Source organism: Bos indicus x Bos taurus, chromosome 6 (assembly GCF_003369695.1).
Source record: "Bos indicus x Bos taurus breed Angus x Brahman F1 hybrid chromosome 6, Bos_hybrid_MaternalHap_v2.0, whole genome shotgun sequence".
NCBI lineage: Eukaryota > Metazoa > Chordata > Mammalia > Artiodactyla > Bovidae > Bos > Bos indicus x Bos taurus.
The window spans coordinates 15,131,401-15,145,325 of record NC_040081.1 but is presented as its reverse complement, the minus strand read 5'-3'; the positions used below and the strand labels follow the sequence as shown (position 1 = coordinate 15,145,325).

General features: G+C 39.1%; 1 protein-coding gene and 1 long non-coding RNA gene across 10 annotated transcripts in view; one reads left to right on the top strand and one right to left on the bottom strand.

Annotated features, from left to right (window-relative positions):
* LOC113894026 overlaps positions 1-13,925 on the bottom strand; it is a 124,848-nt gene that overhangs the window by 68,541 nt on the left and 42,382 nt on the right. The gene's annotated exons all lie outside the window — the stretch shown is intronic.
* The window catches only part of ENPEP (glutamyl aminopeptidase), a 78,963-nt gene that overhangs the window by 56,796 nt on the left and 8,242 nt on the right, over positions 1-13,925 (top strand). The window contains exons 12-18 of the mRNA XM_027543833.1: positions 68-201; positions 329-384; positions 8,633-8,783; positions 9,940-10,013; positions 10,120-10,224; positions 10,312-10,482; positions 13,277-13,417. Coding sequence (XP_027399634.1) covers positions 68-201; positions 329-384; positions 8,633-8,783; positions 9,940-10,013; positions 10,120-10,224; positions 10,312-10,482; positions 13,277-13,417 — 832 coding nt within the window. The remainder of the gene's footprint in view (positions 1-67; positions 202-328; positions 385-8,632; positions 8,784-9,939; positions 10,014-10,119; positions 10,225-10,311; positions 10,483-13,276; positions 13,418-13,925) is intronic.

Genomic DNA, 13,925 nt, shown 5'->3' with positions numbered 1-13,925 from the left:
GTCTAATTTCTATGTGTTTACAATATGTGCAAACATGTTTCTCATTAGTGTTTATTTACTACCACAGGAATCACTTTGGAATCTACTCTTAGTGGGAATGCTTTTCTCAAAATAAACCCTGATCATATTGGCTTTTATCGTGTAAATTACGAAGTGTCAACTTGGGAATGGATAGCTACGAATCTTTCCGTCAACCACATGGTAAGAGTAGAAATGGTTGTGAATTGTTTTACTTTTGTTCTAAGAACAGCGCCTTAATGATATTAATTTTTCAATATATTTTGCTTTAAGATTCATGTTTCCTACCTTTTTTTCTTTCTCTTCCCAGGACTTTTCTTCTGCTGATCGTGCAAGTTTTATTGATGATGCTTTTGCCTTGGCACGGTAGGTTTCAGAATGAGATTCAATTATTTAAAATACTACGGATCTTGTCATAAATTTCTTTTAAAATCAATTACAACAAAGTTTGAGTATTAATTTATAGTTTAAAGTATCCAAAACCACTATTTACAACATTATTATTTTGCATAACTTTCTTCTTTAAAACTAATATGAGCCTTATAGCCAAAATACTGATATCAAGCCCTTAACAGACGCAAAAACCTCACCTACCCCATTGACTTTAAGTGAGGTTTGACTAATCTGAGTTCTTGAGCTAATTAGAAGCGACACTTACAAATGCTCAAAAGTGCACCGTTATAATTTGATTTAATAAAAAGACAAACAATGTGTTTCATGAACTCATCTCTGTGAGCCCAAACCCATTGTAAGATTTTATGGCTAGAGTTTCCAAATATCATTCAGGTCACTAGGGTAAGAAGAATGAGACATGGTGCTCTAGGATTGATAGAATTAAAGTGTCATTTCAGAAATTTGACTTTTTTCTCATGGCCTAAGGGTAGTTATACTTAGAAAAAAACAACCTATACCTTGAAAAAAAAAATAATCAACATAGATTGGGGTAATGTAGGAGTAGTAACGATAGCATCTTTGAGACTCTTTTTTCAGATAGGCTAACACTAGTAATTTGACCAGTATTTTCTGAATCTCTGGCACTTCTGTAGGAGCTAGGGGCACACCCAGCTTGTTTTGCTGTAGCCTCATTTAGACACAAGCAATGTACTGACAATGAGATGCTAGTTCCCCTTGTCTGAGCTGGGTGTCCCTTTTAGGGCCCCTGTGTTTCCAATAATATTAATTGTCATTGCTTATTAATTATCCATCTCACCCATCAAATTATAAGTTTCATGAAGGTAGGCACCTGGATCGTGTTCCTCTTCATTTTATCCCCAGCTCCTAACTGTGCCTGGCCCCTAGTAGACGCTCATTAAATAGGAACTGAATATATGGCTGGAAGGATAGTATAACAGCGCTAAAGGCATGGGAGAACTATTTTACATGGACTCCCTAGATAGAGCAAGTTAGAAACCCTTTGTGACATTTTTAAGGGAGGAATTTATAGGGAATTAAAAACAAGTTATCAAACCACATTAAAATCCTGGCTCTGTATAACCTTGAGAGAGTTTCTTAACTTGTCTCTGCTTCAGTTAGTTTCCTTATTAGTAAAATGGATATGAACTTACAAGACTCTTGTGAGGAATAAGTGAGAGAATGTGCACAAAGGACCCCAACCGTTGTCCAGTCTTTAGGAAGTGCTCAATAGATCATAGTGCTTGACCAAAAAAGGCACGCACCATTGATCAGCAGCAGCAAAGAAGCATTTGGTAGCTCAGTGGTGAAGAATCCACCTGTCAATGCAGGAAACATGGGTTTGATCCCTGGGTCAGGAAGATCCCCTGGAGAAGGAAATGACAGCCCACTCCAGTACTCTTGCCTCAGAAACCTCATGGACAGAGAAGCCTGGCAGACTACATTCCCTGGTTTTGCACAGAGTTGGACATGATTTAGCAACTAAACAAAAGAAGCATTTAGACAAGCTCTTCTAAATTTGTAATATACACTGTATTGCAGGTAATAGAACTTGATTCTCTTTGGTGAACCTCCAGGTTTAATCTCCTGGCTATGTAACAGATTATTTATGTTATGGTATGTCAATCCCTCATTTATGAATATTTATTGAGCACCTACTCTGTTCCTGGCACTATGTAGATTGGGGAAATTAAGTGGTGATATGGTGAAAGAAAATGATCCACCTTTTAGGGAATTCCCTGGCAATGCATTGGTTAGAACTCTGCACTTTCACTGCTGAGGGCATGGGTTCAATCCCTGGTCCGGGAATTAAGAAATTGAAAGCTGCATGGTGTGGCCAAAAAAAAAAAAAAATCTTTTTTAAACATAATAGGACTATTAGATTTTTTTTTTTTCAGGAAAACTCTCCTGTAAATGCACTGTGATCTTTTCCAAAGCTTAGAATCTTGTCTGTAAAGATTATAAAGATATTATAATATCTTTACCATTTAATTTCCATCATAACACAATGCAGACAGTTTTGCTTTAAGAAGTGAAAGCCTCTTGACCAGCTTTCTCTGAGGAATGGTATACAAAGTGGATAACTCACACAACTGAACAATCTTCCTGCATTTGTTCAGCTGCTTGACTATAGCCCCATCAAATTTTGAAGAGCTTCAGAAAGGAAGAAAGTGAAACAAATTTGAAAGTCAAAAAGCATGTAGAATCACACAGCAACCAATCCAGAAAACACCTGAGCTGTCATCTGAAACATTGCCTGAACTATTGAGTTATCACTCAATTTCTGTCTGCAACACATGAGGAAAAACGGACTCAGAGAGAAACAGACCCCCACCTGTATTAGTTAGAGTCTGTCCCAAATCACTCAGAGAAAAATAGAACTGCATAGATAGGTAAGTGCATGAGGGAGGATTAGAATTTACACAGCTCTACTCTGATATTCAAAAAGAAATGAACTACTATGTTTCATCAGTAAAAGGACAGATCTAAAAATAAATATATTCTTGATTTCCCTGCCCCCAAATGTGAGGAGCCAGGAGTCTTACTGCTTTCCAGCTGGGCACATTTGCTGAAGACAAGGAGTAAGAATTCACCCAGTCACTTTGAGTCCCCACGACAGGCTCAGCTCAACCATATGCCCTGCCTAGTTACACCCTCAAAGTTTTTAAGTTCATTTAAAGTTTCCGCCAGCCCCCACACAGGCTAGTTTCAGGTCAGCCACCTGCAGTGAGAACAAGGTGCATGATCTCCTCTCCGTTTTGCTACAAGGAGCTCCTACTTCTCACCATGTCGCCTCTGATTCTCTACTGCAAGGAGCACAGAGAGGGCAGATGAAGGAAGATCCTGACATGCTGTCTACTTCTGGTCCTCTCTGAACTCTGGACATGTTTAACACTGATGCTTTCCCTTGTCTGGTGCTTTCATGGAATATGTGCTATCTTATGGCCCATTCCATGGCCAACAGTCTTTTCTTCTGTAGTTCCCTGAGGTGAGGAAGTGAAAACTTCCAAACCACAACTAGTCTATAGCAAGTTTTCATATATCCTTTCCCCTGACAAAGTCTGGAGAGACGGGCCACCTCATGCAGTCCTATCTCTTCACTCTGACGTTAAAGCAGTAGTCAACTACAGTCTCTCATCCTTTAGATTTCTTGGGGATCAGATACCAGGCCACTGTGTCCACATGAGTTCCAGGATACACAGATAAAACTCTTCAAGTGGTTGCATTAAAACCTCTTTTCTAGTTTGGTATGAGGGGAAAGCACCCTTCACTCTGTCCTCCGTGAGGGACAGCGCGTGCAGTACACTGATGGAATCCTCCAAAACCATGTGTCAGTCGCTCAGTCTTGTCCAACTCTTTGCAACCCCATGGACTGTAGCCTGCCAGGCTCCTCTGTCCATGGAATTCTCCAGGCAAGAATGCTGGAGTGGGTAGGCATTTCCTTCTCCAAAAGCCCTCTTCTAAAATGCCTCTCTCTCTCTGTTAGGCATTCCAATCTCTTTCACAGGCTGTAGTGGGCTATCAGCTGAGGGTCACAAAAAGCTGACCCTCCTGACCATGTCAATCCCGATTGGGTGGGCCCACATCTTACTTTAGAGTATAGGCCAAGGGGCTTGGTTTGGGGGTCTTGCCAAAACTGAGACAGAAAGAATCCTTTTTTGTCTACCTGTTGCAGTAGAGTTTTATCTTTTCAGTAGCTTATTTGGCACTTTGCAGCCCACTGTGTGCCAAAGCCAGGACAGGGGCCAGGAATAGCACCAGTGAAAGCAGAGAGTGCTGGCAAGCACACAGAAGGGAGCAGGAGTTTCTAGCTGAGGAAAAGATGGCAGAGGAGGCAGTTTCCAGGGCCACCTAAACTAATGCTGTAAACGGACTTTTGCCAGACTTCCAGGTACTGAGGCTCCAACCATGTCCAAGGCGAGGGCCAGGTTAGCAAATAATAAAGACCACAAAGTGGCCATGGGCCATGCCAAAGTTACAGACCTCTAGGCGCACCAGATTACCTCTTTATAGGTGCTTACAGAGCTGACCAGACCACAGCACAGAACTAGATAAATAACTTCTCCCACCCTACTGAGGACTGCCTTTTAAAGAAGGGAGAAGTGAGTTGCTGGGGAGACTCCAAAAGGGATCTAGTTGATTGCAAGGAGACTGTTTTAAGCCAGAAATCTGAATTTAATTCGAAAGTTAACATGGGAAGTTTTCAAAAGTTTTCAAAAGTTTCCATAGCATCAGATCTCTCTACCTAACCACCTCTCTCAACCATTTCTCCTGTCCCATTCAAAAGCCATTCTTTGATAAGACATTGTGCTGAACTTGACCTTCTTTGAGGACTATGCAGTCTTTCCAGGTCACTCCCAGGAACGCAAAACCAAACCTTTTGTTCCAAGATTCCCCAAACTTCTGAGTACTTCAGCCTAAGATAGGAGAGCAAGAATTTCCTCAAAAGACCTTTTTTGTTTTCTTCTTCATAGCATTTTGTGGGAACTTTACATTATAGCCTCCATCCTCCCCACAATATAGACTGTAGGTCAATTCTAGGCTCAAAGTTCCTCAGGCTGGACTCTTACTATAAATGGAAGATTTTTGAATAAGGAAAATTCTCAACCAAATCTGGCTTTCAGAACTGCTGTTGGTCTACAGATTTAATAAATAGGGTTGGAGGCTCAAAGTGAGTAAAAATGCTGTCTTACGTTGAGTTCCCTCAAAGCAGAGTCTGAAATGGAGGTTCATGAACACGTGGTTTACTGAGAGAGGATTCTCATGAGGTAGGGAGTGTGAGAAGCAGGGTGGGGCAGGGGAAAAGCTTAGCTGGAGTTTAGCTTTGCCAGATTCAGGTAGGAAGCCATCCATGAGTTGTACTACACAGTGACCCAGCTTGAGGGAAGCAGGCTGGCCTGTTGCATTCCTGGATCAGACAGTCAATGACCAGGGGGAGGGGTCACATAACCTTTTAAGCAAGATGGGTGTATTTGGTCAAGGGCTATTCTCTGAAGAAAAACTGCAGCTACGAGTCAAAACAGCACTGTAAGGGGACCTTGGAGGGAAGGGCATTGTAGATGTCTTTGTTAAAAACTGATTCTTCACACATGGTCCCAGTAGTATCAGCATTGCTGGGAACTTGTGAGAAATGAGAATTCTTAGGCCCTACACCAGACCTACTGAGTCAGAAATTCTAGAGATGGGGCCCAAGTGTTAAAAAAAAAACCTTCCAGGTGTTGCTGATACATGCTATGATACAGGCTGGAAGAAGCACAAGCTGGAATCAAGATTGCCGGGAGAAATATGTAACCTCAGATATGCAGATGACACCACCCTTATGGCAGAAAGTGAAGAGGAACTAAAAAGCCTCTTCATCAAAGTGAAAGAAGAGAGTGAAAAAGTTGGCTTAAAGCTCAACATTCAGAAAACAAAGATCATGGCATCTGGGCCCATCACTTCATGGGAAATAGATGGGGAAACAGTGGAAACAGTGTCAGACTTTATTTTTTTGGGCTCCAAAATCACTGCAGATGGTGACTGCAGCCATGAAATTAAAATATGCTTACTCCTTGGAAGGAAAGTTATGACCAACTAGATAGCATATTCAAAAGCAGAGACATTACTTTGCCAACAAAGGTTCGTCTAGTCAAGGCTATGGTTTTTCCAGTGGTCATGTATGGATGTGAGAGTTGGACTGTGAAGAAAGCTGAGCACCAAAGAATTGATGCTTTTGAACTGTGGTGTTGGAGAAGACTCTTGAGACTCCCTTGGACTGCAAGGAGATCCAACCAGTCCATTCTAAAGGAGATCAGCCCTGGGATTTCTTTGGAAGGAATGATGCTCAAGCTGAAACTCCAGTACTTTGGCCACCTCATGCAAAGAGTTGACTCATTGGAAAAGACTCTGATGCTGGGAGGGATTGGGGGCAGGAGGAGAAGGAGATGACAGAGGATGAGATGGCTGGATGGCATCACTGACTCGATGGACGTGAGTCTGAGTGAACTCCGGGAGTTGGTGATGGACAGGGAGGCCTGGCGTGCTGCAATTCATGGGGTTGCAAAGAGTTGGACACGACTGAGTGACTGAACTGACTAACTGATACATGCTCAAACTTGAGAATCATGATCCTAAATGATACTGCTCTTCCATGGAAGTATCGAATACCACAAAATAGCAATGATGTGTGGGAAATGAAAAGGGCATCAACTTAATTCTCCAAATATTATCCCTATAGAGTAGAGAGTAGAGTGAAGTCGCTCAGTCATGTCCAACTCTTTGCGACCCCATGGACTGTAGCCCATCAGGCTCCTCTGTCCATGGAATTTTCCAGGCAAGAGTACTGGAGTGGATTGCCATTTCCTTCTCCAGGGGATCTTCCCGACCCAGGGATTGAACCCAGGTCTTCCATATTGCAGGCAGACGCTTTTACTGTCTGAGCCACCAGGGAAGATAAATATATAGTATTTATATATATTTATAAAATATACATTATATAGAGTATTTATATATATTTATAAAATGGGCCTCTAAACTTCACCTGTTATAAATGTGCAGCCCACAATTCAGGTTTCTGAATTACATATTATTCATAAACTTTCATTAGCCTTCACCAATTTGATCCTCAGAGCAACAACTATTCATAGTTATTCTAAGAAAATACTTACGGGACAAAGCTGTTGCTCTATCCACCCAGAAAACTAGAGAATTATTAAAATTAGAAAATTCTCAAGTTTCAAATTGCAACATAAAATTCTACAATCACTTTCTACTCAACAAACATTCTCAATAAAGTACTCCATTTCTCCATATTAGTTATACTTCTATTAAGACAAGTTGAATGTTCCAAAATATAAATCCTTTTAAAAAGATCATAAAGAAGGTTGAGCACCATAAAGAAAGCTGAGCACTGAAGAATTGATGCTTTTGAACTGTGGTGCTGGAGAAGACTCTTGAGAGTCCCTTGGACAGCAAGGAAATCAAACCAGTCAATCCTACAGGAAACCAACCCTGAATATTCATTGGAAGGACTGATGAAACCGAAGCTCCAGTATTTTGGCCACCTGATGCAAAGAGCCAACCCACTGAAAAAGACCCTGATTCTGGGAAGGATTTAAGGCAGGAGGAAAAGGGGATGATAGAGGATTAGATGGTTGGATGGCATCACTGACTCAATGGACATGAGTTTGAACAAGTTCTGGGAGACGGTAAAGGACAGGGAAGCCTGGCGTGCTGCAGTCCACGGGGTCACAAAGAGTTGGACACAACTGAGTGACTGAACAACAACAAATAAGATCAAGATCTGAGAAAATAGGAGAAATCGGCTCTCTGAACTGAAAACAAACTCTATATCATATCACATTAGTATAAATCATATGATGCCGAAAGTGTTTATTCTTACCTAGATCTCCAATACCATTTATCTTCTTATCAATTCAGGGGAGAAATCAAGGTATGATTACATTACTTCTCATTCACAAAAAATGATCTCAAGAAGTTTATTATTTAACCTAAACTTTCAAAATGTAGTTTAGAAAGACAGGATTCCCACCTAAGAGTCTTTACAAAACCTAGGCTAAAATTTGAGGCATAACAGATTTCTGAGAATATTATTTCGAAAGGTTCCAAAATCTTTTCTAAGGAGGAATAAGTCAGACTCTTTAAACTAAAGTGTCAATAGTAATTTCACATTGTTTTGAGGAACAAAATCCATTTTTATTTATAAATATTACTGGGAAATGTATTAAAAAGGAGATGTTTTATGGGGAATATAAGTTCAATTGAAATGTTTTAAGCATTAATGATTCACAAGTACTGTTATATTTCTTATTCATATCAAATATAAAAAATTCAATAAGGTATATTTATGATGGTGCATTTGTATATTATAATGAGCTAGTGAACTTAATGTTTAAAAGTTTCTATTTGTCAATATTAACCATACAACTAAATGACTTTTGTTTTATCTAAAATTCTGCCACAGAAATTTTTCAATGCATACCTTAATGCTTTGTCTCCCCTTTATTGTTGAACATATGAAAACACTAATACATCATTGTGAACAAACCTCTTTGATTGGACCTTTATAGTAATGCATTTTCTTAATTGTTTAATTGAAGGATTCTCATTAACGTTGAAGTCTATGATGCCCATGTTAGTACTTTCAGTCAAAGGAAACCAATCTATTGGTTTTAATTTACTGTGGAATTTTTTTCTTTCTTAGAGCTCAGCTTCTAAATTATAAGGAGGCTCTGAACTTGACCAAGTATCTCAAGGAAGAAAAGGAATATTTACCATGGCACAGAGTCATTTCAGCTGTAACCTATATTATTAGCATGTTTGAAGATGATAAAGAGCTATACCCTGTGATTGAGGTAATGCTAATGCTGTATTTCATGAAAGTAGATGTTTAGTCCCATTGGTCAGAGAAGGCAATGGCAACCCAGTACTCCTGCCTCTAGAATCCCATGGATGGAGGAGCCTGGTAGGCTATAGTCCATGGGGTCCCAAGAGTCAGACACGACTGACGCAACTTAGCAGCAGCAGCAGCAGTCCCATTGGTAGAACAGGAAGATTTCTGAGAGAAGGAGCTCCTGGGAAACACAAAAGCATATCTTGACTACCAAGTAAAATCAAAGGAAATTATAATGACTTGACTAATCAAATCAAAAAGATGCTATTTTCTTTCAGCTTGAAATGTATCAGTATTTCTGGTTCAGTATACCACTTAAAGGTGTATTTTAGTGTTAGAAGAAATATAATAGTTAATATTTTATTTAAAACAACATTTTAAACCATAGATACAAACTAGATCCTATTTTTAATGGATTTATCTATGTTAAAATGAATTTATTCTTATCAAAATATAACATCATTTTCCTTATTATTACTGCTGTTATTTCCACATTGAGATTTTATTATGACAGTCATTCAGACTACTTTTCTTGGCTTTGTGATTTCTGTAGCACTTTCTGATTACAAGAACACTTGTAATTTTAAACAAATTCTGGATTCCAATTTCTAGCTCTTCCATTTTCTTTATGAAAGAAATTGGACAAATGATTTCATATTTCTTTATTTTCTTTGTACAATAGGAAGTTAGTACTTGACTTCCCATGGTAATGGGATAGTAAGAATCATATAATATAAATATACTTTGTAGATCTTAAGGCAATATACAAATGTTAGTTACTATTTCATTAATACATGAGCAATCTTTAGTATGGTAAGTCTATCAGGTGTTATTCTATTTATTAAAATGTCAGCTAAGAAGTGGAGGTTAAAAGGGGATGACCCAAAGTTCTATAAAACATTAGAGAGTGATCCAGAATGTTCTTATGTTCAGGACTGAAGTAAAATTGCTATGTGATAATAACTGGAATATATACCTTTCTGAACTGAAGTACAGGCCCAAAGTTCTCTCAACTAGTAGGGTAAAAGATTACCACTGGGAACTGTAGATAATAATAAATGGGAGACTGTTGCTAAATAGTAAATTATTACTCACTGCACATGGTGCTTTTATTTCAGAAATACTTCCGAGATCAAGTGAAGCCCATTGCAGATTCTCTGGGATGGAATGATGTTGGAGACCACCTCACAAAGTTATTTTTTTACCTTTTTAAAAATTAATACTTGTTTAATATTTGTGTGTGTTAAGATAAGTTGAAAAATGCTCAAAGCCCCAGCTCTGTGTGTTTGATTTCTTAGATTACTCCGTGCGTCTGTATTAGGACTGGCGTGCAAGATGGGAGACAGCGATGCCTTGAACAACGCTTCCCAGTTATTTCAGGAGTGGCTAACTGGGACTGTAAGGTGACTGTTCCCAGGTTTTCATATATAGAAGACTGTAAACTGAGAAATGAGGAATTAAAATCTCTGAAACACTGTTTCTTCTTCTAGTCTTCCTGTAAATCTCAGGCTTCTGGTATATCGGTATGGTATGCAGAACTCTGGCAATGAGACTTCATGGAATTACACTCTCGAGCAATACCAGAAAACTTCATTAGCTCAAGAAAAAGAAAAGCTACTGTATGGATTAGCATCAGTGAAGAATGTTACTCTTTTGTCAAGGTAAGCTGGAACTTTTTAAAAAATTACATGAATGGTACTCGATAGTTTACATGTCACGGTCTCTTTAAAATGCTAATTAATGGAAGATACATTTCCAAGAAAGTCTATTAAAAAATTATTTTCCTGGCAAGAAACATAATATCCATGTAAGAGTGGCTTAAAAAATAAAGACTCATTATCTCATATAAAAAATTCTAGAGGTAGAATTCCAGTCATGTACAGTGATTCAACATTTTATCCAAGACCTAGGCTCTTTCTCTTTCTTTTCTGCCATCTTCAACATGTTGGATGTTTTATGACTTCCAGAGCTCCATATATTTTGTCTTCACATAAATATGTTCAATGGAAGAAAGACAGGGGCAAAAGAGCTCCTCCTCACAAGACTCTGTCTTTTATGATAAGAGGTCAGTTATCTCCACTTCTCTCATTATCTAGCACTAGGTCACCCTTGATCATTCTGGGTGATTCTCTGGATTTACCACTTGATCACTTGCTGACTGTGATGAACTTGAGTTCCTTTGACTTGGGCCAACCATGGTACTCTGAGGATGGGGTAGCAATTTGCCTTCCCTAGAATCAAGGATACCTTGATCCAAACCCAGAATGAAACTGGTCTCTGTCAGCAGAGGACTGTCCACCACAACATGCATGAACACACAAATAGTTATTTATATTATACTCAAAAGATACAAAGACCACTTGAAGCCCATCTATGAATGTTCTCCTGCTTCACACCTATGTCCCAAATCAACTAGTTTCTGCCTTATTCATATTTTGCTTATATAGATTCTGAGTTACTTGCTTCATTCATTTAACCAACACTTAAGATATCCCTTCTATGTATAGGTATGTAGATTGTGGGAATAAAAATGAAAAAGAATAATATCTATCCTTGAGAAACTTACAGGTTCATGGGAGAGGCAGAATATAAATAGTAAATTATAGTGCAATAATGAATTTGTAAGAGCTACCAGAAACAGTTTGCTTTTACTTAGCAGGGCCAACAATATATTTTCACTATCTCACCTCAGGGCTATATGTGAAGTCTCCTTCTCTCTGGCCTAAGATAGTCTATCTACCCAGAACTTGATCATCTTGACATTCCACAAAACATCATATTGACTCATTACTTGGTTGTCATTGTGCTAATTGTTGTATATGATGAGAAAATTAGCAAGTACTTAGATGCCTTGTGTGCGTGTCCAGTTATGCCCAATTCTTTTCAACCCCATGGACTGTAGCACACCAGGCTCCTCTGTCCACAGAATTTTCCAGGCAAGAATACTGGGGTGGGTTGCCACTTCCGACTCCAGGGGATTTTCCTGACCCAAGGATCAAACCACGTCTCTTGGATCTCCTGCACTGGCAGGCAGATTCTTTACCACCGTGCCACCTGGGAAGCTCCACTTAGATGCCTTACTAAGATTCTTACGAACTAGAGGATAAAAGATAAATTGTACAAAATTCAGGAGTGCCCCACTCCAGTGCAGAAGTTTATTAGAGCATGCTCAGATATTCCCTCTGGGTATAGCCATGGAATAAAGTGAATAAAAATCTATTTGATCACTTAATTTATCTTGTTTTATACTCTAATTATAGCCAACTAATCTAACCATAGAGATTATATTAGAAAGTTGTTTTTTACAATCTTCAGTTCAATTGCTCAGTCATGTCTGACTCTTTGCGACCCCATGGACTGAAGCACACCAGGCCTCCCTGTCCATCACCAACTCCCAGAGTTTACTTAAACTCATGTCCGTTGAGTCGGTGCCATCAGCCATGAGATGCCATCCAGCCATCTGCTCTGTCGTCCCCTTCTCCTCTCACCTCAGTCTTTCCCAGCATCAGGGTCTTTTCAAATGAGTCAGTTCTTCACATCAGGTGGCCAAAGTATTGGAGTTTCAGTTTCAACATCAGTCCTTCCAATGAATATCCAGGACTGATTTCCTTTAGGATGGACTGATTGGATCTCCTTGCAGTCCAAGGGACTCTCAAGAGTCTTCTCCAACACCACAGTTCAAAAGCATCAATTAAGACTTAACTGTGGTCCCATATAAAAGAAGAATATAAGGATCTCCTGGTGGTGCAGGGGTGAAGAATCTGCCTGCCAATGTGGGAGATGTGGATTTGATCCCTGATCCAGGAAGACCTCACAAGCTGCAGAGCAGCTAAGCTCATGTACCACAGCTACTGAGCCTGTCCTCTAGCGTCCTGGAGGCACAATTACTGACCCCACACCCCACAAGTACCGAAGCCCACATGCCCTAGAGCCCGTGCCCCACAACGAGAGAAGCCACCACAATGAGAAGCCCACGCACCGCAAGTAGAGAGTAGCCCCTACTACTAGAGAAAAACCTGTGTAGCAACGAAGACTCAGCACAGCCAAAATTTTATAATTTATAAAATTATGAAAAAGAAAGAATATCAGTAATTTAATTTATTAGTTCCTTTTTTAGTTTCATGGAATAATAGGCAAATGGATGGAGTGCTTCTATTAAATAAATACAATTAATTTTTTAAATTAATAGTTAAAATTGTGGGTTTTAACTGTTGTAGTACTTCCAAAATAACTGAAATTTTCATACAGTTTACACTTCACTAGTCCTCAAAATTAAAAACAGTTAAGTATCTTAGAAAATATTAAATTGTGTTTTATTATTTTTCTTATTTAATTGTTTCAGTAGATGACTCAAGAATTAAATTACTGGAATGAAAGCTAAGTTCTATTGGAATTTAGTTAAGGGTGAACACTGAAGGTTCATTTTGAATTGCTTTTCCATTTGACTTCTTTTAGGTATTTGGATTTACTCAAGGACTCAAACCTTATTAAAACGCAGGATGTGTTTACAGTCATTCAATACATCTCATACAACAGCTATGGGAAGACTATGGCCTGGAATTGGATACAACTCAACTGGGAATATCTAGTCAACAGGTGAGGTGATTAGATAATGATTTGTTGTTCTCTTTGTCTGATACCATCTGCAAGTTCTTTTTTCTCTTTTTTGTGCTTTCTCTGACATCTATACAATATCTGAAATGCCGTATTATCAGAAGTAAAGGATCATGGTATTTTCCCTCTAGGAAAGCAATATGCTAGTTTATTATAGTTTATAATTCCTTTCTTGGAAAGTAGTGTTTCCAACTGATCAATAGATTTCTGAAATCTTCAAACATGCCTAAATTGCATCTGAGTCATCAGGGAAGCCCCTAAAGGAATTTCCCTGTAGCTCAAAAGACCCAGGTTTGATCCCTGGGTCGGGAAGGTCCTCTGGAGAAGGGAATGGCAACCCACTCCAGTGTTCTTGCCTGGAGAATCCCATGGACAGAGGAGCCTGGCGGGCTACAGTCCATTGACTCGCAAAGAGTTGGACATGACTGAGCAACTAAGCACACACATGTGATTTATTTCAAATAATGCATATTTCATTTTAAAAGTTAGT